The sequence below is a fragment of the Camelina sativa genome, chromosome 15, assembly GCF_000633955.1.
Source record: "Camelina sativa cultivar DH55 chromosome 15, Cs, whole genome shotgun sequence".
NCBI classification, from domain to species: domain Eukaryota; kingdom Viridiplantae; phylum Streptophyta; class Magnoliopsida; order Brassicales; family Brassicaceae; genus Camelina; species Camelina sativa.
Window position 1 is genome coordinate 23,478,758 of NC_025699.1, and position 20,687 is coordinate 23,499,444.

Here is a 20,687-nt window from a genome sequence, read left to right on the forward strand (position 1 = left end):
TCAAATGAAAAGATCGGGGAAAGTCATGTCAATGTTGCACATTCTTTCAAACGTCAAATTGCGTGAAGAAACATAAGCTGGCATTTCCAGCCCTTCAAGCAGAGCTTCACACATAGATATACTATTGAACGCATTAAAAGCCGCCTTAGATGCCAACGAGTATGCCTTGGAGCTCACAAACCCTTTAGCTTCCATGATTGCTTTAGTTGATATTTCATTTTCTTTCACGCGAGGCCCATATGGGATCTAGGTTCTTATATCCCAACAATTCCGTCTTTTCATAGACCATATTGAAAGTGCTTGTAAATTGTCGATTTCGAGCAGAGTGTGTTAATCAATGCATTTGTGACTTTGTCATTCAGAGAAAAAGATGAAGACAAAGGGGTGATTGATAGAATAACGAGAAAAGGAAGAACTGAAAATATATTTCTTGTGACACAAGAGAAAGCCATTAATATTGTCTTTGATGTGGATTCTTAGATGTGGGAAGTGATTACACTTATAAGAGATATTTTTTTTTTCTTTATGACCACAAAAAAAAAAAAAAACAGATTTCTCTCCCCAAATAGAATTGAATATCCATATTAAAAATCACCTTAAACTAAGCCAAAAAATTATATTTAGGAATTTTTAAAATAGCCTAATGTTAAATAACAAAATTAGAAAATCGCTTAGACTCAGTTCAAAGTGTGAAAGAACGAGCGTACAGTATTTATTTTATATCTAGAGTATTTTCACCGATTCTAGTATCTCCCAGTCCCAGGTCTTCAGTTCTTGAGAACGAAACCAGATATTTCTAAGTTTGAGAACTATAAGTGAACTTGGCACTACCCTCGCCAACAATGATGAGGACTCAAAGCTAGTTGTGTTTGTGTACTCTGTATTTTCCTCGCCAAGAATTAGAGGCTACTTTATGTGATATAAGTAAATGTGAATTGCTACTTACTATTTATATATTATAAACCATACAAAGCTTGTAAGCGCTTTAGACAACTAACATATATAGTAATACAGAGGATACAATTGTAACAGTAAATAAATATAGCTTTTCTCCTTTGATTTAAAAACTCATTAATCCAATAAAATCAGATGTGTGATAAACAAGAACTAAAGATCATCATGTAGCTTAAGCCCTCCATACATAATATCCTCACAATGCCTAACAAAAGGAAGAATCTTCCCCGAGTTAGTTCTCCAGTCGGCTTCACATCCATGAGACGGAGGAGTAAGGAAACATGGCTCCATCGATGTCGATCTAAGACACGGCGGATTAGGAGTTGTGAAATTTGTTGGCTGGTAAAGTAACCATGGCTTTAATCCTCCAAGACTATAAGAAACATATCCAAACGTAGACCTTGCGCTTGTGACAATGTTATCGGTTGAGCTCAAAAGATACATCTCAGCAAGCGCCTTTTGGTCGTGGATCTTCGTGTCTGTTTGCTGAACTCTTTCTCCACTTGGCTGATAAACTTCAACGATCTCTCCTGTCGAGCTTGGTCGCTTCAAATACATTTTCATTAAGTTTTCAGAGTACTCTGGATAGAGAGATGTGACAAGAACAGCTTTAAGTTTTGGAGTTTTTGATATATTGACTTTTGATTCTTCTTGTGTATGTAGTTCAGGCAACAGTTTCTCTCTTTGCGTACATGATACGATCTGGTCCATGACGTGTTTGAAATATCCAGCAGGGTCTCCGAAAACCCGTATTTGAATCCCAAGTCGCTCGTCTGCTTTGGATAAATGATCATTGTAGTACGTAGTGACCATATCCCAAACTTGATTTGTCGGGTGAAAAAGATACCGAGCTAAATGGTGAAAGACAGATTCTTTCTGTGGGAACAGCTTAACTAGTTCGGTTTGGAAAGTTGGATTAAACCATAAAGATGGAACAAAGTAAACATTGGCTTGAACAATCAACCAAGGGACTTTGTTGATCAAATCTTGATCTTTTTGGCAGAAGAACATCTTATCACTATCCCTTGAATCATGGAGGATATGCAGATATAAATGTGCCGGGATCGAACTCGAGTTGATGGAATGATTGTTCACCATTGTTCCGTAACAACGAGGGTATTCCTTGTTGTACCAATAAACATAAGGATATTGCATCAATTTGAAGTCAAGAGGAAGCAACCATGAAGTACCTGGGAATGGCTCGCATAAGAGATCACTAACATCCTTGCGGTTGTCAACAAGAATGATTCTCTCTGTCAAGAGAGCGTAGAGGAACACAGAAGCAAGAGTAAGTATTCTGTTTCCAAGCCCGTAACCTGCTACCCAAACAATGTATCTACATTCACCATTTTCTTTGCTTGCATAATTCTCATCACGACTAAGACTCTCTGTTGCATCTTTGTAAGCTTTTGTGTCTGGACCGCAACGTCTGTGAAGCATCTCATAGCTTCTTAGCTTAGAGACCAGATATTCAGAAGGCTTGTATGGGGAAGGCTTGCGGTACAAGGAAGTTTTCTGATACCTACTTAAGCAAGAACCTTCATCGAAATCCGCGGTTAAAAGCCCTCCGATCAGTGTATCCCTCTGTGTTTCAGATTCCTTTGCATCTATTAGAAGAAAATGGATATATAGAGTCAGATAATGTCTCTTTTAAGTCAGAAATAAAAAAGAAACGATGGATGATTTTTATTTCTTACCGTTGGTTGTAGCATCAAGAAGTTGGTTGTTGAAGTTGTTTGAGAATGCTAGTATAATTAGTAAGCAACTAAAGAATACTATTATCAGAACTTTCGTCTTCAACCCCAATGCCTTGAAAACTTTGCCGTAGATCTTAACTTTGTGATACATGTTGACTTTAGTTTGATCGGCTGTAATTAGGAGATGATGCAAAAAGAGTTTACAACTCTTATGTAGTAGCTTGATTACAACATCTATTGCCAATCCTAGAGATCAATTAAATAAGACATTTAATATTTGAATGTGTCATTGTTTTTTTCTTTTGATCAACCAATAATGTGTCATTTGTTAAGTTGTGACTATCGACGAACTTTGAACGTGATTCTACCATTTTTTATTGTAAAAATGTCTAGATTCCAAATTGTGATTTTGTATTTATGTACTTGATAATTAACGAATAAATTGCCAATGAAAGAGCTGTTGTGAATTATTAACGGGCGTTACAATGTCGAAATCTTGGAATCTAAACAACTAGGGATTGTTGGCAAATTGTGCAATCTTGAATTTATATAATGAAAATGTAAAAATATATACTGAAGAATAAATAGATAAACTCATGTGTATTGCTTAAACGATTTACCATTATCAAAGTTCTCAATTTAATTAACCAACGGTCAAAAATTCCAAAACAATTGCACATAGGTCTTGAGACAATCAGAAATGGCATATGAATTTCTAAAGATCTAACAAAACTATGGTGCGGGTCTTGATTTATATATAATAGGTTCACTAAATGTGTACATAAACGTAGCATCGAAGTCCCAAGTGATAGAGACGATTAACATAAAAGACTAATTACGACTATATAAAAGCGCGCAATTCATACGTGTTCATAGGTAATGTTTATAGTTTTATATAAAAATAATCTTCATAGATTTGGTGGCGATATATTTTTTTTCTCTAAATAAGTCATAATTGTGCCAATAATTCAATCATTGATGGTTGTCCTGCATCTAACAATTATTTGAGATAATAGGAGATTTAGTACATTTTTCAGACTTAATTTGTAAACTAGTACGTTCACTATTCAAAATTAGCAAAGTAGTACATTGACCACTGTTTGTTACTGTATCACTCTCTTTTTTGCCATCCAATATCCTATCTAATTACAGCTCATGCCATTATTCATCTTTTCTCTTTTTTTTTTTGATTTTTCAAATAATTGTTAATAAAACTTTTTTTAGAAAACTTCTTATATACAAAAAAATCTATATTTTTTTGTTCACAATTTGATATGAATTTCATCTAATATTTTTTAAACATATTATATTATCCGTACACTATTTTTAATTGTACAGATGTCATTATATCTTATTTAAGTGTACACATTATTAAGAGTAAAGATGTCTGTACTCTTAATAATGTGTACAGACATCTGTACACTTAAATAAGCTGTACGGATATATATACATATATATATATATCCGTACACCTAATGCAGTATACGGATTACATATGTACACCTACTAAATTGTACGAATAAAAAATATATATGAAATGTATTTAAATTTATCAAACAAAATACATATCAAATAATAGAGGAAAAATATATATTTTTATGTATCTAAAACATAAAACAAAAAGAATTAGATAGATTTATATTTTTAAATATATTAATATAAATTAAACTGTACACAAATATAAATTTTTTGAATAAAAATATATTTAAAATCATTAAAACAAAATACATATAAAATTATAAATAAAAAAAAATCTAGAGGAGAGAGATGAATGAGAATGTTGAGTGAGAGAGAGATAGGGATGTTTTTTTTTTTTTTGTTAAAAGAGAGATAGGGATGTTGAGTGATTAATTTATGTAAATTGATTAATCGAGTAAGGGGATTAATAAAGAAGCAAAGTGAATGGAGAAAGAATAGTGATATAGAGATGGGTGTGCAAATGCCCAAAAAAAAAAAACAGGTACAAAATGGAGAGAGAGCGGAGAGAGACGAAGGATGGGGAAAACCCATTTTTGTCATTTCCCAAACCCATTCAATTACCCTATCTCATAAACCATCTATTACACAAACAGTAAAAGATGATGATTTCTCTAATTGTAAATAGTACACGTACTATATATCTAATTATGTTGTAAAAATGTACTAAAACGCCAACTCACCCTAATTATTTAAGTTGACGCACTAGAGAAATATATGTCAAATGGGGTGGACCATGATTTATGAACATTTAGAAACAAAAAAAAAAAATTCATGTATAGAGGTAAATATTTGAAAATAAAATATTCTCTTAAACAGAGCTTCAGATCTCTCAAGAACAGCCAAGAATCTCACCAATCTCTCCCAAAATCTCAAGAACACTATTGTTCTCTCTTTTTTCTCAAAACGATGAAACGGCGACCAAAAACTCTTTCCAAAACTCTTTCTGTCGACAAAACACTTAAATATCTCGGTTCAATGGTTTTCCCTAAACCAAACCGACCCAAATCGATAGGTAAAACAATATGGTCGAACCAGAAAAGCTGGTGCCGATCGACACTACCCTGGTATCGATCGACACCCATCCCCAAAATCCCCAATTTTGGTTCGCGTCTGTTACACAATGTCATGGTAATTATATAATATATTGATAAATGATACCTCATAAGTTTTAATTGCAAAATATGGTTTCCTATTATAAAAATAAATTGTAGGGCCATTAATACATCAAAGTGTATTAAAATGATGATTGTTTTCTTCTAGAAAATATTATGGGAGTTACATTTAAAAAATTAGTATACAATACATTGTGATTATGATTATAATTAATAAAAAATAAATTATCATATTATAGGTTTTAAAGAAATATTGAAGATATTTTTACATTGAAAATATTTATCCTTTATTTAAATATAGAAATATTTCTTTTAAAAAATAAAACAACATCATACCAGGGATCGATTCTTACTTTCTACGAATATAGAAATTTGGCTAATCGGTCAGCCTGTGTTGTGGTCCAGTAGTTGAAAAAAAAAAAATTCACTCTGATGATTAGTTGTTTAAGATAGAAAAAATGTATAAAAATGTAAAGATGTTTCTTGATAGAAATATTGTCAACATAATCAAAAAATATTGTCTTTTCTATCTGCACTCACTCTTTCTTAAGAATACTAGGTTTATTTGATATATTTAGGTAAACATTATATATGATTGATGACAATTATGAAATATTAGCTTATATAAAATTTTAAATTACAATTGATTGGTGAACATTTTAAACTTTTATTTCAGATACAAAATTTTTTTAAAATTTAAAAGTCACATGTGTTAAAAGTTCAAATCTGATCAAAAGAATCATGAAATTAATTGGACATCCAGACGAAGTGTATCGAACTGGTGATCTAGCATATCCTAAACCGTTTCTTTCAACAGAGAAACAAAACATTTTTATAATCATGAATTAATTTTTTTTTCTCATATTAAATTGACCACCACCATCTATGTCTTCGTGATTTGAGTTTTACTGTTTTCTTACTTTTCATATTATTTCTCATCATTTTCATTGTCAAATTTTTATGATAAATGTCAATGTTACATAATATGCACAAATTGTAATACCCTAATGGTACTAACAGCTTTGCAGTTGTAATACTCTAGGGGTCGAATCCACAGAGACTCTAGTTCACACAATAGATTTATTACTCTTTTAATTATGCTAAATCAAAATATTAAATTAAAAACAATGCAAAACAGAATTTAAAAGTGTTGTAAGTTCAAAGGATCAAAGAGCTAGGCCTAGGGAAATTCTCAGGAATTTGTGGTATATTAAATCAATCAAATAATTAGGATTCAAGCAATTAAAAATCAGATCTAGAACTCTAAACACTTCTGAAAAATAAATCAGTTCTCACTGTAAATATTATCTAAATTTAAAACCAGAAAATTTAAATCTCTTTGTAAAATTCTAGGTTAAAAATCAGCTTTAAAAACAGGTTTAGATTGTTCACAAAATCACAAAATCAAATCTCTTTGCAAGAAGTAATTTTGCTCATCAAAAGGTTTTATCAGGAAAATCAATTATATTCTCATATCAATTTGTTTTCCCAGGTTATTAATTCTAGATGGCCAATCAAGGATTAATATGAAGAACAACCTAAGATGAAGATCATAGAAGATAATGAATCCTAAATTTAACAGATCTAATAAACCATAAAAACCTTATGAAAAACTCTAAACCTAACTAGCAAATTACTCAGACATGTTTAATGAAGAACAAATCATAATTCTGAATAACATGCAATAGATATTGAAAAGTAAAAAAGGGAGTTCAAGAATTTCTCTCTACAGATAAAATCAGATCTATCTCTCCCAAAGCTGTCAATAATCTTTCTCTCAAAAACTGCTAGAGAATAACTTAGGTCTAAACAATAACCATAAAAATCCTATAAATACTCTAAAACACGTCTTGGACCTTAATTGCAAATAAGGAAAACTTGGGCAAATTTTGTAAATCTTCTAAAGCTTGGGGGACAACTTCCATTTGGCTTTGTGACAGCTGCATCGATCGATGCTGAGGTTGCATCGGTCGATGCATAGTCTTGAACTCGTCTCCCAACTTCGTTGATCAGCCTTCATGCTTTGATTATGCTCCAAATCATCCTCTTTTAGCTCCTTTGTGTTCCATCTGTGCAAATGAGTACCTAAACCTATAAAGACTCAAAAACAATCTAGAAAACAAATCAAAAGACTCCAAAAGCACACTTATACCATGGCTAAAAACCACAAAAACCATGATATATCAACTCTCCCAGACTTAGCGTTTGCTTGCCCTCAAGCAAAACAGAAACTTACTTACTTACTTTGGTGGCTTGATCTTACAAACAAAGAGGTTTGAAAACATGGAATTCACTCAACTGCAGGTAACTGTATTTCGCACTCTTCATCGCCTTGATCTTCAGAACTTACTTCATATACTTTGTCAATTGAAAAGCATCAACATTCCTTACTCAAATCCCACAATTCTCTCGAATCTCTAGTCTCACCATTGTCATCTCATTAAATAAATTAAAGCAAGTATATGTGAGTTCTTACCTTGGTTCATCAATCAGTGGCATATAGACTCACTTGAGGCCAAGACATTCTTCATACATCTCCTTTCCTCTCCCTTTTCTCACTTCCATTTTTTTTTCTTCTTTTTTTATATCAAAGGTGTAAGCGAATACCAGGGTCATCGGTAATTTACCTACCCATCGCTTCCAAGCTTTGTGTGATCATTTGACTCAACAGTAGAATAATGGGGTCACAGGTAATTTACCGACCCCTCTAAACTGATCAAAATCATTTCATCTTTTATTTTATTCTCCTCTTTTTATGATCATTCTCTTTTTTTTTTAAGTACTGAAGGGAAGAGAGAGGGGAGACATACTTTGAAAAATTGCATTATCTTGTATGGCCCGAAGAAGAAGTCTAGTCCACTGATTTCCAACTCCAAAGTAAGAGATTATGTCCGGTTTAAAATCCTGATAAAAGTTGAGACAACGTTAGTTTAACCAGATATCTTTTGAATAAGGGCTTTCAGGATTGTTGATACAGCTCATATCTTTTCCAAACTTCAGTTTTGAGATCAAACTTAATCAAGATTTATAAGAGTGTTAACCAAAGAACAGAAACCATTAGTTAGAGATCCTAATTCCAAAAAGAAAAATTTGACTCAAAAATATAGTGTTTTGACTGACACAACTGAAACTAAGAAAGAAAAAGTAATTAGTTAGTAACTAGCCTCCCCCAGACTAAACAACATTGTCTACAGTGTTATTAAGCCTAAGATTGACTAAGAAAGAAAAATCAAATTGAAAAAGTAGTAAACAAATGAACCAGATTCGTGTTACCAATTGATAGCCTCTGTGTCGACCCATGCAAAGCCAAATCGTGCGAAAATCCGAAGTTGAATCTTGTTAGCCGCAAGTTAGTTGTGTTTTTTTTTCATGGAAATCAGCTCTATTAAGAATCACTCAAACACAACATTAAATGCAACATGATAGATACAAGTTCAATCTGAAACAAATGACAAACTAACTCAAGGAAAAATAAAAATGACTCAAAGTGAAAGAGAAAAAGTGATAAAAGAAACCGTAAACAGAAGTACGATCAACCCTCAGAACCAGCATCACCATCAGCAGCGTCAGCATCACTACCACTAGCTCCAGCAAGGGGAGGGTAACGAGAACGGGATCTGCGCCTAGTGGGATGGAAGCAAGCAAATCGAGAAATCGCATTCCAGAAGGTACGCATGGTGGATGTCTGGTACTCCTGGTAGTCTCCCTGACTCATAGTACGAGAAGGCTGTGGTGGCTCAGGAAAAGCAGGAAACTCAAACGCTGCAGTGCCAGATGAAGAACCAATCTCAAAACCCCCAGCAGGGTGATCATCAGCAGCAGCATCACTTTGATGACGAGAAGGTGATGGTATAACAAAATCAGAGGCAAGAGGAAGAAAACACAACTGCTCTGCATCCTCTCAAATAGTGGTGAGGTCTGGCCGCGGCAATCTGATCAGATGAGTACCAGTAGAATCACAAAAACGCCATAGCATCTCCCTCTTCATGCAAGTAGAGTTCCTCATATGCTTCTCATCAATAACGCTCCTCTCAGTACAAATGGAGACAGAATCTGTAGAAATACGCAGTCTCTGAAAGATAGGAGTAAGCAGACTCCCAACATGCTCTTTCTTCCCACGCCCAAAAGCCTTGACCTTCAGAGAGATCAAGTGGTCGGCAAACACTGCACCATAGTTAACCCTCTCAGGATCAATCCATCTATCATCCTCAGCAATCAAATCATAAAACCCATAAGCCATCATGTGCAACTCACTCACTCTCATCTTCCCAGGTTCCATCTTACACAAAATAGTGTTGGCTATGGCTCTAAAAATATACCTGATCACTAGATGCCTCACATCAGTCATAGTGGAACCTCGAGAATTATAGTCACCAGTACAAAAATAAGACCAAAGATGCGAAACATCTACAAACTCTCCTGGAAGTGAAACTCCCTCTGGCTCTCTCCTAAAACCGTAAATGTCACAAAGATCAGATAAAGAAATCTCATACCGAACTCCTCTAGTGAAGAAAGACAGCCTTCCTTCACTAGCTTTCGGGACCTGCTCGTTCTGGTACAAAAGACGGACTGAAGCCATGAATTGCCGGACCAGCTCCGGATATAAGTCATAGTGGCGAGTGCACATGGTCCCAAGTCCAATCTTCTCCAAAAGTCTCAGTACCTCATCATGAATCCCAAGCCTCTGCATAGTAACAGGATCAACAAACCGAGTTGGCAGAATCTCAACCATCAGCCAAGCGTTGTAGAACAGAGTCTCATACTCTCCCCAAGCATCAAGTAGCGGTCTGTTGATGTACTCAAACTTCTTAACTTCTTCAACTGGACGTCCAGGCTAAACATGTTGTGGCGGAATCCGTTGTCTTTCTCTTCTTGGCCATGGTTCATGAAAGTTAGCTTGAAGTGGTGCATCAAGAGCTGGAAGTGGTTGGATTGGCCTCAGTGGAACTGGAGGAGGAACCGCTGGCGGTGGATTATCAGTCTGGCGCAGCGGAGCGACGCCGGGATTGGAGCGGCGAAGTCGTTTCGATCTCTGGCTGGTCGACATTACTCCAAATCGCAAAGCGGATGTAGGGATCGAGTAGAGGAACTAAAACCGAGCAGATAGAGCCTTGAATCGTCGGATTTGGTGAAGAAATGAGGGAGATACGCTCGATTTAGTGTGTGCTCACTCTGGTTCGTGTTTTGCGAAAGATGGGCGAAGAAGACGAAGTCAGGGGACTTTAATCGCGAGTCTAGGCTATGTTGCATCGATCGATGCTGGAGTTGCATCGATCGATGCAAGTGTTGGGTCGATGCAACTGGGCTTAGTCCAGCCCACCACTAATTCGATTATTTCAAACCCATCAGCCCGTTTAAACCTCCGATCCATTAACATCATCGAGCTTTGCATCGACCGATGCACCAGATGTGCCGATCAATGCAGAGCCACTTCTGTTGATTCTTTTACAATTTATGCATCACTTAAACTCAAAACTAAAAATTAATATGTTAGTAAATCCTAAAAATAAAAACAAAAACAAAAATAATTAAATCCTACCAGTGGGTTGCCTCCCACTCAGCACTTGTTTTAAGTCATTAGCTTGACTTGGCAGCGGATTAGGCAGAAGGTACATCATCCAAACGCACAATGTGTCCGTCTGGTATCTCGGCTTCAGCCCAACAGTGTTTCACCCTCTCGCCATTGACAGTAAACTTCTCTCCCTTGGAGTTAAGCAGCACAATAGCTCCATAAGGGCGGACTTCTTGGATAGTGAATGGTCCGGACCAACGAGAACGAAGCTTTCCTGGAAACAGCTTCAAGCGAGAGTTGTACAGAAGTACCTGATCATTAGGCTCAAAATTTCTGGAGATGATCTTCTTATCATGATAAGCCTTGGTTCTCTCCTTGTATATCTTAAAGTTCTCAAATGCATGATGTCTAAACTCATCCAACTCATTCAGTTATACCAACCTTCTCTCTGAAGCTGTCTTGGCATCAAAATTCAGCAATTTAACAGTCCAGGCTGCCTTGTGCTCTAACTCCACTGGAAGATGACATGCTTTCCCATAAAGAAGATGAAAAGGAGTAGTGCTAAGTGTGTCTTATATGCAATCCGATATTCCCAAAGTGCATCATCTAACTTGGCAGCCCAATCCTTTCTTGTAACACCCACAGTTTTCTCCAGAATCTCCTTAATCTGCCTGTTGGAAACCTCAACTTGTCCACTAGTCTGAGGAGGATACGGACTAGCTACTCTATGTTGAACTCCATACTTCTTCAACAACTTATCAGACACTTTATTGATAAAGTGCTTACCTCCATCACTGATAACAATCCTGGGCACTCCAAACCGTGGAAAGATAATGGTCTTAAACAGCTTAAGAACCACAGCAGAATCATTCTTGGGACTTGCAATAGCTTCTACCCACTTGGAGACATAGTCAACAGCTACAAGGATGTACTTATTCTTGTAAGAAGAAGGGAATGGTCCCATAAAATCAATGCCCCAACAATCAAAAACTTCAATCTAAAGGATGAAATTTTGTGGCATCTCATGTCTCTTACTAATCTGTCCTCTTCTCTGACAAGCATCAAATCTAGACACAAACTCATGAGCATCCTTCAACATTGTTGGCCACCAAAACCCTGCTTGAAGAACTTTGGACACTGTCTTGAAGGTAGCAAAGTGTCCAGCATAATCTGATCCATGACAATGAAATAACACATCAGGAACCTCAGTCTCGGCTAGACATCTCCTGTAAACTCCATCTGAACAATGCTTCTACAAGTATGGTTCATCCCAATAGTATCTTCTAAGCTCTCTCAAGAATTTCTTCTTAGCATATCCTATAAACTTGTCTGGTTCCACCTCTGCAGCAAGGTAATTCGCAATATCAGCATACCACGGTTGATCAGTAGAAGTTACAGCAGCCACGTTGTCATCAAACTCGTATCCCGATGATTCCTGAACCAAGCGTCGATCGATGCTTAATGATGCATCGGTCGATGCAGTCGCCAAATCCTGTTCGTATTGAGATGCAGCATCGATCCATGCACCAGCTGTGTCGATCGATTCATTGCCAACAGTCTACAAAACTTCACGAGACGAAGTAGATTGAGAACCAATATCAACAAAGTAGACATTCTCCTCTGGCAGTGAATCATGAATTGGAACATCATCTTCTATCTTAATCCTGGATAAATGATCAGGTACTCCATTCTCAATCCCTTTCTTGTCCTTAACTTCAATGTCAAACTCTTGAAGAAGAAGAATCCATCTTAGCAACCTTGGCTTGGCATCCTTTTTCTGCATCAAGTATTTGAGTGCAGCATGATCTGTATGAACTATTACCTTTGATCCAACCAAGTAAGAACGAAACTTCTCAAAAGCAAACACTACTGCTAGCAGCTCCTTCTCTGTTGTTGCATAATTCCTTTGAGCATCATCAAGTGTTCTACTAGCGTAGTAAATAACATGAAGTTTCTTATCATTCCTCTGTCCTAGCACTGCTCCCACTGCAAAATCACTTGCATCACACATTACCTCAAAAGGTAAATCCCAATCTGGTGGTTGAACAATTGGAGCACTCACAAGCTCTTGCTTAATCCGTTCAAAAGCTAAACGACATTCATCGGTGAACTCAAACTTGACATCCTTGCATAATAGAGCTAAAAGTGGTCTGGCTATCTTACTGAAATCCTTGATGAAGCGTCTGTAGAAACCAGCATGTCCAAGAAAACTTCTTACCAACTTCACACTATCTGGGGGTTGAAGACTTGTCATCACTTTTATCTTAGCGTGGTCTACTTCAATACCAGCCTCTGAAACCCTATGACCAAGCACTATACCATCTTTCACCATAAAATGGCATTTCTCCCAATTAAGAACTAAGTGCTTCTCCTCACATCTAGCTAGCACTTTGCAGAGATTATCCAAACAGTTCTTGAATGAAGACCCATAAACAGAAAAATCATCCATGTAATCTTCAATTATGTCTGTAAAGATGGACATCATACATCTGTGAAATGTCGCAGGAGCATTACTGTGACAACCTGTCCCGCGGATCCCACTAGCCCACCGCTAGCTGCCCCAGCGGACTGTCCGTGGACCCCATCAATTGGTGACAGCTTGTCCTGTGGGAAGGTTGTTAAAGGGTGAGGACCAGGGTTCGAGGAACGCCTGTCGCACCAATAACCTACTGGTGGATTGGGATATCCACAGTGATGGGTTAGGATCGATGCCCTGCAGGGCCAGCCTATGGGGACAACTAGCAGTGAGGCTAATGGAGTCCACGGATGGGTTGTCACATAAAAATCGATTTTTATGTGACAACCCATCCGTGGACTCCATTAGCCTCACTGCTAGTTGTCCCCATAGGCTGGCCCTGCAGGGCATCGATCCTAACCCATCACTGTGGATATCCCAATCCACCAGTAGGTTATTGGTGCGACAGGCGTTCCTCGAACCCTCGTCCTCACCCTTTAACAACCTTCCCACAGGACAAGCTGTCACCAATTGACCTGCAGATCAATTGGTGACAGCTTGTCCTGTGGGAAGGTTGTTAAAGGGTGAGGACCAGGGTTCGAGGAACGCCTGTCGCACCAATAACCTACTGGTGGATTGGGATATCCACAGTGATGGGTTAGGATCGATGCCCTGCAGGGCCAGCCTATGGGGCAACTAACAGTGAGGCTAGTGGGGTCCACGGACGGGTTGTCACAATTACAGAGACCAAAAGGCATTCTGCGATATGCAAAAGTAACAAGTGAAGGTTGTCTTCTCCTGGTCATCGAGATGAATCAGAATCTGGAAAACCCCAGAGTAACCATCCAAAAAGCAGTAGTATGGATGGTTAGCTAACCTCNAACAGTCCGTTGGGGCAGCTAGCGGTGGGCTAGTAGGGTCCGCGGGATGGGTTGTCACATAAAAATNGTGAAGGGTAGCGGGAAGTGATCTTTCCTTGTTGCATCATTCAACTTTCTGTAATCAATGCACATCCGGTGTCCGGTGATCGTCTGTGTCGGAATCAGCTCATTCTTGTCATTCTTCACCACTGTAACTCCACCCTTCTTAGGAACAACATGAAGTGGACTAACCCATTTGCTGTCATAAATTGGGTAGATAATCCCGACATTCAGCAATTTCATGATCTCCTTCTTGACAACATTTTGCAGATTCAGATTCAGCCTCCTCTGATGCTCAATAGATGTCTTAGCTCCTTCCTCAAGATGAATCCTATGCATGCACATGTCCAGAGAAATTCCTACAATATCATCAAGAGAATAGCCAAGAGCTTTGCCAAACTTGCGCAGCTTTCTTAGCAGTAAAGTGAGCTCTGTGTTGTTTAAGGAAGCATTAACAATAACATGATATGAAGAATTCTCACCTAAAAATGCATACCTTAAACCTGCAGGAAGTGGCTTGAGATCCAACTTTGGAGCTTTCTCAAGGCTCCAATCTGATAGTTTCTCAGCTTGTGAAGAAGTACTAACCAATTCCTCTTGTGCAACCAACTTCTTCACTTGTTCATTAGCATCTAGTAGCTTGACATACCCAGCAGCAATGTCATCTAAATGCTCAGCTTCTTCAGTAGAAGCAACCAATGCTCTCTCAAGAGGATCTTCAGGATGCAGCTCCTTAAAAATCTCTTCAGCAAGATTAGACAATGTATCCACATAAAAAGTTTGACCATCTATAGTTAGCCTCTTAACCAGCTTATTTATGTCAAAACGCATCTGCAAGTCTCCAACATTAAGGCCAATCTGTCCTTTCTTGACATCAATAATAGCACCAGCAGTGGCTAAGAATGATCTTCCCAAGATTAGAGGATCCTTAGGCTCTTCTTCATACTTCAAGACCACAAAATCAGTAGGTATCAAACAATCACCAATCTTAATTGGAACATCTTCAAGAATACCATCAGGAATGCGGAATGAACGGTCAGCAAGTATAAGAGTAATCTTGGTGGGTTGGAAATCTGTCATCCCAAGGCTGAGTGCTACTGATCTAGGCATTAAGTTGACACTGGAACCAAGATCACACAAATATCTAGCAAACCTCTCATTGAAGATTGTACAATCAAGAACAAAACTACCTGGATCAGGAAGCTTTTCTGGGATCTTGTTCTGAATGATGGCACTGACTTGAGCTGAAATCATCATCACTCCTTTCTCAGCATTCAAATCCTTGGTTACCATTCTCTTGACATATCTCCTAAGCATTGGAGAAGTCTTAACTGCATCAACCAATGGCAATTCAATAACAAGCTTATCCATCATAGCCTTGCACTTAGCATCATCAATCTTCTGCTTAGACTTCCTTGGGTTCTTGGGAAAAGGAACTCTAGGTTTGTACACTCTCTCAGCAACTGGAATCGGAGCTTTCGTAACCTCCTTCTCGGTCTCGACGTTGCATCGGTCGATGCTTGTGTTGCATCAGTCGATGCTATCTCGCAAAGTCAACTCTTCTACGACCACTGAGGGTTGTGTCGATCGATGCTTAGCAGCTGCATCAGTCGATGCTGGTTCCGGATTATCAAACTCATCATCCTCATCGATCAGGTCCTGCAATTCTTGGGATCTCTGCTTCTGCTCAGCTTCAGACTGCAACTGCTTACCACTCCTTAAGGTCACATCATTACATGAGTGCTTAGGGTTGGATTCAGTTCTTGATGGTAAGTATCCTTCTTGCCTCTTCACAGCTCCAGCAGTTTGTGCAACTTGGCTCTCCAGCTTCTTAACTTGAAAATTCAATGAATCAAACTTGCCAGTAAGCTCAGTATAGACATTGTCAATCTTCCCATTGAATGTCACTGTCAACTGCTCTTGTCCCTGAAGAATATGCTCAAGCATTGTTTCCATCCTACTTTCAGTTGTCTTAGGAGGAGGAGATTGGTAAGAGGAGTTGCCATAGGTCCTGGTGTAACCACTGCTCTGCTGCTGCTTATGATAGTCTTGCTTAGGAATGTAGCCTGTAGAATTAGACTGATAGTTATTGCGCTGGTTGTTTCCACTGAAAGATCTGTTGGCTTGCTGATTTCCAAACTTTTGCCCTTGATTACCATACACAAAGTTGACATCTTCTTCTACATTCTGCTGCTCTGGTTCAAAAACCTCAACTTCTTCAGCAAAATGGACTGACTTTTTTCCAACAAGAAGGTTATGCACTGTATCCAGCTTGCCATTCACTGTAGCAAACTGATTTGAATCATACCCTTCATGTGCTCTTTTCCGCTCTAAATCTGCATTCTTGGTATCGTTGCTTGATGCTAGCCTTTCTATCAACTTCTCAGCGTCATCTGGGTACCTTGTCTTGAAGTTTCCGTAACTAGCAGCATCCAAAGCCATCTGATACCTCCAATCAATACCACTGAAGAAGATACTGATCAACTGCACCTCTGAGAACCCATGATGCGGACAATCTCTCTGGTATGCTTTGAATCTTACCCAAGCAGCTTTGTAAGAGTCAGTAGGTCCTTGTCTAAAGGTGGAGAGCTTAATCCTCAGCTCATCAGTCATTGCATCATCATAGAAATAGTTCAAGAATGCCACCTTGATGTCATGCCAGGTCGTCAGAGATCCTGGTTTCAGCTGCCTTAGCCAATGAGAAGCTTCCCCAGCAAGAGAGTAGGGGAAAAGCTTGCAATAGAGATAGTCCTCTGTGACTCCATTAGCCTTGATGCTTGTGACTATATCTTCAANGCCTGTAGAATTAGACTGATAGTTATTGCGCTGGTTGTTTCCACTGAAAGATCTGTTGGCTTGCTGATTTCCAAACTTTTGCCCTTGATTACCATACACAAAGTTGACATCTTCTTCTACATTCTGCTGCTCTGGTTCAAAAACCTCAACTTCTTCAGCAAAATGGACTGACTTTTTTCCAACAAGAAGGTTATGCACTGTATCCAGCTTGCCATTCACTGTAGCAAACTGATTTGAATCATACCCTTCATGTGCTCTTTTCCGCTCTAAATCTGCATTCTTGGTATCGTTGCTTGATGCTAGCCTTTCTATCAACTTCTCAGCGTCATCTGGGTACCTTGTCTTGAAGTTTCCGTAACTAGCAGCATCCAAAGCCATCTGATACCTCCAATCAATACCACTGAAGAAGATACTGATCAACTGCACCTCTGAGAACCCATGATGCGGACAATCTCTCTGGTATGCTTTGAATCTTACCCAAGCAGCTTTGTAAGAGTCAGTAGGTCCTTGTCTAAAGGTGGAGAGCTTAATCCTCAGCTCATCAGTCATTGCATCATCATAGAAATAGTTCAAGAATGCCACCTTGATGTCATGCCAGGTCGTCAGAGATCCTGGTTTCAGCTGCCTTAGCCAATGAGAAGCTTCCCCAGCAAGAGAGTAGGGGAAAAGCTTGCAATAGAGATAGTCCTCTGTGACTCCATTAGCCTTGATGCTTGTGACTATATCTTCAAAGTGCTCAATGTGGTCCAGAGGCTTTTCATGTGGCAAGTTCTGGAATGGTCTTTGTCCAACAAGAGCAAAGTATGCAGGCTTCAGCTCAAAATCATTCCTTGGGAATGGAGGAGCGACAATTGCGGAGCGGTTCTCATAGAACAAGTCTGGTCTGTTTTAGTCCGCAAGAGTCTTGACAAGCTCTCCATTGGTGTCCCGTCTAGGATGAAGGTTCTGCTGGTTGTTACCATCAAAATTGGCTCCATTCGCACCAGCTCCGACATTGCGTCGATCGACGCCAGCATTGCGTCGATCGACGCCAGCATTGCGTTGATCGATGCCTTCCTGGTTGCGTCGATCGATGCCGACATTGCGTCGATCGACGCCATATGCATTCTCATCAACGACAACAAGTTCTTCCTGAATGACTCATCCGTCAGCATCAAGTTTTTGGCCTAGTTTGTTGCGCACATGACCCTATTGATCTCTCAAAACTCCAGCCTCATCAGGTCTCAGTATGATTGGGTTGACCATCTTTGTTGATTTGGCGGCTTTTGTGTTCTCACGCTCTAGTTGTCCTAACTCATGGTTTGTAAGCTTCACAACTGGACCAGTAGGATTTTTCCTGGTGCTAGGCTTAGGTATGTACCTGAAACACACAAGAGAAAATAAACAAAAGCGTGTGAGTAAAACAGAAAAAGAAAAATTTAGACAAAATCAAAGATTTTAATCTAATGGTGAATCAAAAGAGTCACCGGCAACGGCGCCAAAATTTGATATGCTCAAATTGTAATACCCTAATGGTACTAACAGCCTTGCAATTGTAATACTCTAGGGGTCAAATCCACATAGACTCTAGTTCACACAATAGATTTATTACTCTTTTAATTATGTTAAATCAAAATATTAAATTAAAGACAATGCAAAACAGAATTTAAAAGTGTTGTAAGTTCAAAGGATCAAAGAGGTAGGCCTAGGGAAATTCTCAGGAATTTATGGTATATTAAATCAATCAAATAATTAGGATTCAAGCAATTAAAAATCATATCTAGAACTCTAAACACTTCTGTAAAATAAATCAGTTCTCACTGCAAATATTATCTAAATTTAAAACCAGAAAATCCGAATCTCTTTGTAAAATTCTAGGTTAAAAATCAGCTTTAAAAACAGGTTTAGATTGTTCACAAAATCACTAAATCAAATCTCTTTGCAAGAAGTAATTTTCTCATCAAAAAGTTTTATCAGGAAAATCAATTCTATTCTCATATCAATTTATTTTCCTAGGTTATTAATTCTAGATGGCCAATTAAGTATTAATATGAAGAACAACCTAAGATGAAGATCATAGAAGATAATGAATCCTAAAATTAACAGATCTAATAAACCATAAAAACCCTATAAAAACCCCTAAACCTAACAATCAAATTACTCAGACATGTTTAATGAAGAACAAATCATAATTTTGAATAACATGCAATAGATATTGAAAAGTAAAAGAGGGAGTTCAAGAATCTTCTCTCTACAGATCAAATCAGATATATCTCTCCCAAAGCTCTCAATAATCTTTCTCTCAAACACTGCTAAAAAATAACTTAGGTCTAAACAATGACCATAAAAATCCTATAAATACTCTAAAATACGTCTTGGGCCTTAATTGCAAATAAGGAAAACTTGGGCAAATTTTGTAAATCTTCTAAAGCTTGGGGGACAACTTCCGTTTGGCTTTGTGGCAGCTGCATCGATCGATGCTGAGGTTGCATCGGTCGATGCATAGTCTTGAACTCGTCTCCTAACTTTGTTGATCAGCCTTCATGCTTTGATTATGCTCCAAATCATCCTCTTTTAGCTACTTTGTGTTCCATCCGTGCAAATGAGTACCTAAACCTATAAACTCAAAAACAACCTAGAAACAAATCAAAAGACTCTAAAAGCACACTTATACCATGGTTAAAAACCACAGAAACCATGATATATCATTACTTTTACCGTCTGGTTCTTTGTTATACTCTTCTTCTTCCTCTTCCTCATCAGCTTCCTCACATTCTTCCACTGAATAATCATTTAAAACCCTTATTTTAGACTACCACACAACTTGTCACCCATCAAACTCTAAAACCAAAATCATTGCCTCTTGTCTCGTAAAATTTTTGCAATTCACGGACCAGCTTAGTCACTACATGCACCCAATTATTGATACTTTCACCTGTATACTTAGATCCACACATATTGAAACTTTTCAAACCAAAATCCTTAATAGTACAGAATTGCAAATTACTTGTAGAGAAAGTAATATGAACACATGTATAGCTAATAAAACATGTGTGCTTGTCATCGATCCTTCTTCTTTAAACCTCAACAATTAACTCAAACAACATCAAATCAAGATCTTGTGACGTCAATGCTTCTTCCTTTGACCCAAAAATAATTTTACAGAAATAATAATAAATCATCCATAAAGTCATACATAAATACAAGTTTTAAATTTTTGAGAGTTAAATATTAATAATACCTAAACTTCCTATAAAGTTTAAATATTTATAATATTTTAATCTTACTATAGAGGTATTGATAATATTTTTAAACATCCTATAAAATTTAAATATTTATAATATTTGAACTTTTTAAACGTTTTAATAATTCTAATATTTTAGACTTTTAAAATTTTTAATTTGGACGCCTGATAAATTAAGTTTCCTGCTCATTCATAGTTGGAAGCATATGAGCTTTATTTATAATGGTTGTCAGCCATTGTCTAAAATTTTCTAGTTAATGTGGAAAGTTGTAAATACACTTATTTATAATTATTTTAATATAGAAATTGAACATAATTTCAAGAATGTTAAATATTGAGTTGTCTGATCTCAATTGGTCGTTTAAAAAACTCTTAATATAAAAAATTCTAGAAATTTAAAAAATGTTAATGAGTGACATGTTGAATCCCGATTGGATGTTTTAAATATTTATAATATTTTAAACTATCAATGGAGGTATATATAATGTTTTTAAACATCCCATAAAGTTTAAATATTAATAATATTTGAACTTTTTAAA

General features: G+C 37.5%; 4 protein-coding genes across 4 annotated transcripts; all 4 read right to left on the minus strand.

The window, feature by feature from the left end:
* On the minus strand, positions 1-452 carry LOC109129154. The gene is made up of 2 exons (XM_019236804.1): positions 438-452; positions 1-246 (listed from the first exon to the last, which is right to left on the minus strand). The coding sequence occupies exons 1-2, from the start codon at positions 450-452 to the stop codon at positions 1-3; spliced, it is 261 nt and encodes an 86-aa protein (XP_019092349.1).
* Positions 980-2,846, minus strand: LOC104747366 (probable fucosyltransferase 5). Its single transcript, XM_010468995.1, has 2 exons — positions 2,652-2,846; positions 980-2,561 (listed from the first exon to the last, which is right to left on the minus strand). Exons 1-2 carry the CDS (start codon positions 2,800-2,802, stop codon positions 1,108-1,110), a joined length of 1,605 nt encoding a protein of 534 aa, XP_010467297.1. The 5' UTR covers positions 2,803-2,846; the 3' UTR covers positions 980-1,107.
* Positions 10,841-11,718, minus strand: LOC104748715. The gene is made up of 2 exons (XM_010470315.1): positions 11,366-11,718; positions 10,841-11,162 (listed from the first exon to the last, which is right to left on the minus strand). The coding sequence occupies exons 1-2, from the start codon at positions 11,716-11,718 to the stop codon at positions 10,841-10,843; spliced, it is 675 nt and encodes a 224-aa protein (XP_010468617.1).
* On the minus strand, positions 14,461-15,500 carry LOC104748716. The gene is made up of 4 exons (XM_019236805.1): positions 15,129-15,500; positions 14,779-15,074; positions 14,626-14,712; positions 14,461-14,488 (listed from the first exon to the last, which is right to left on the minus strand). Exons 1-4 carry the CDS (start codon positions 15,498-15,500, stop codon positions 14,461-14,463), a joined length of 783 nt encoding a protein of 260 aa, XP_019092350.1.

Coding starts and splice junctions, on each gene's coding strand:
- LOC104747366 (XM_010468995.1), bottom strand. CDS start 2,802: ATGTATCACAAAGTTAAGATCTACGGCAAAGTTTTCAAGGCATTGGGG. Junction 2,562..2,651: donor TCTTGATGCTACAACCAACG/GTAAGAAATAAA, acceptor TTCTTCTAATAG/ATGCAAAGGAATCTGAAACA.
- LOC104748716 (XM_019236805.1), bottom strand. CDS start 15,500: ATGGATAAGCTTGTTATTGAATTGCCATTGGTTGATGCAGTTAAGACT. Junction 15,075..15,128: donor CTGATGGTATTCTTGAAGAT/GTTCCAATTAAG, acceptor GTGGTCTTGAAG/TATGAAGAAGAGCCTAAGGA. Junction 14,713..14,778: donor TTAGATGACATTGCTGCTGG/GTATGTCAAGCT, acceptor GGAATTGGTTAG/TACTTCTTCACAAGCTGAGA.
- LOC104748715 (XM_010470315.1), bottom strand. CDS start 11,718: ATGGGACCATTCCCTTCTTCTTACAAGAATAAGTACATCCTTGTAGCT. Junction 11,163..11,365: donor AGAAAGGATTGGGCTGCCAA/GTTAGATGATGC, acceptor GGATGAGTTTAG/ACATCATGCATTTGAGAACT.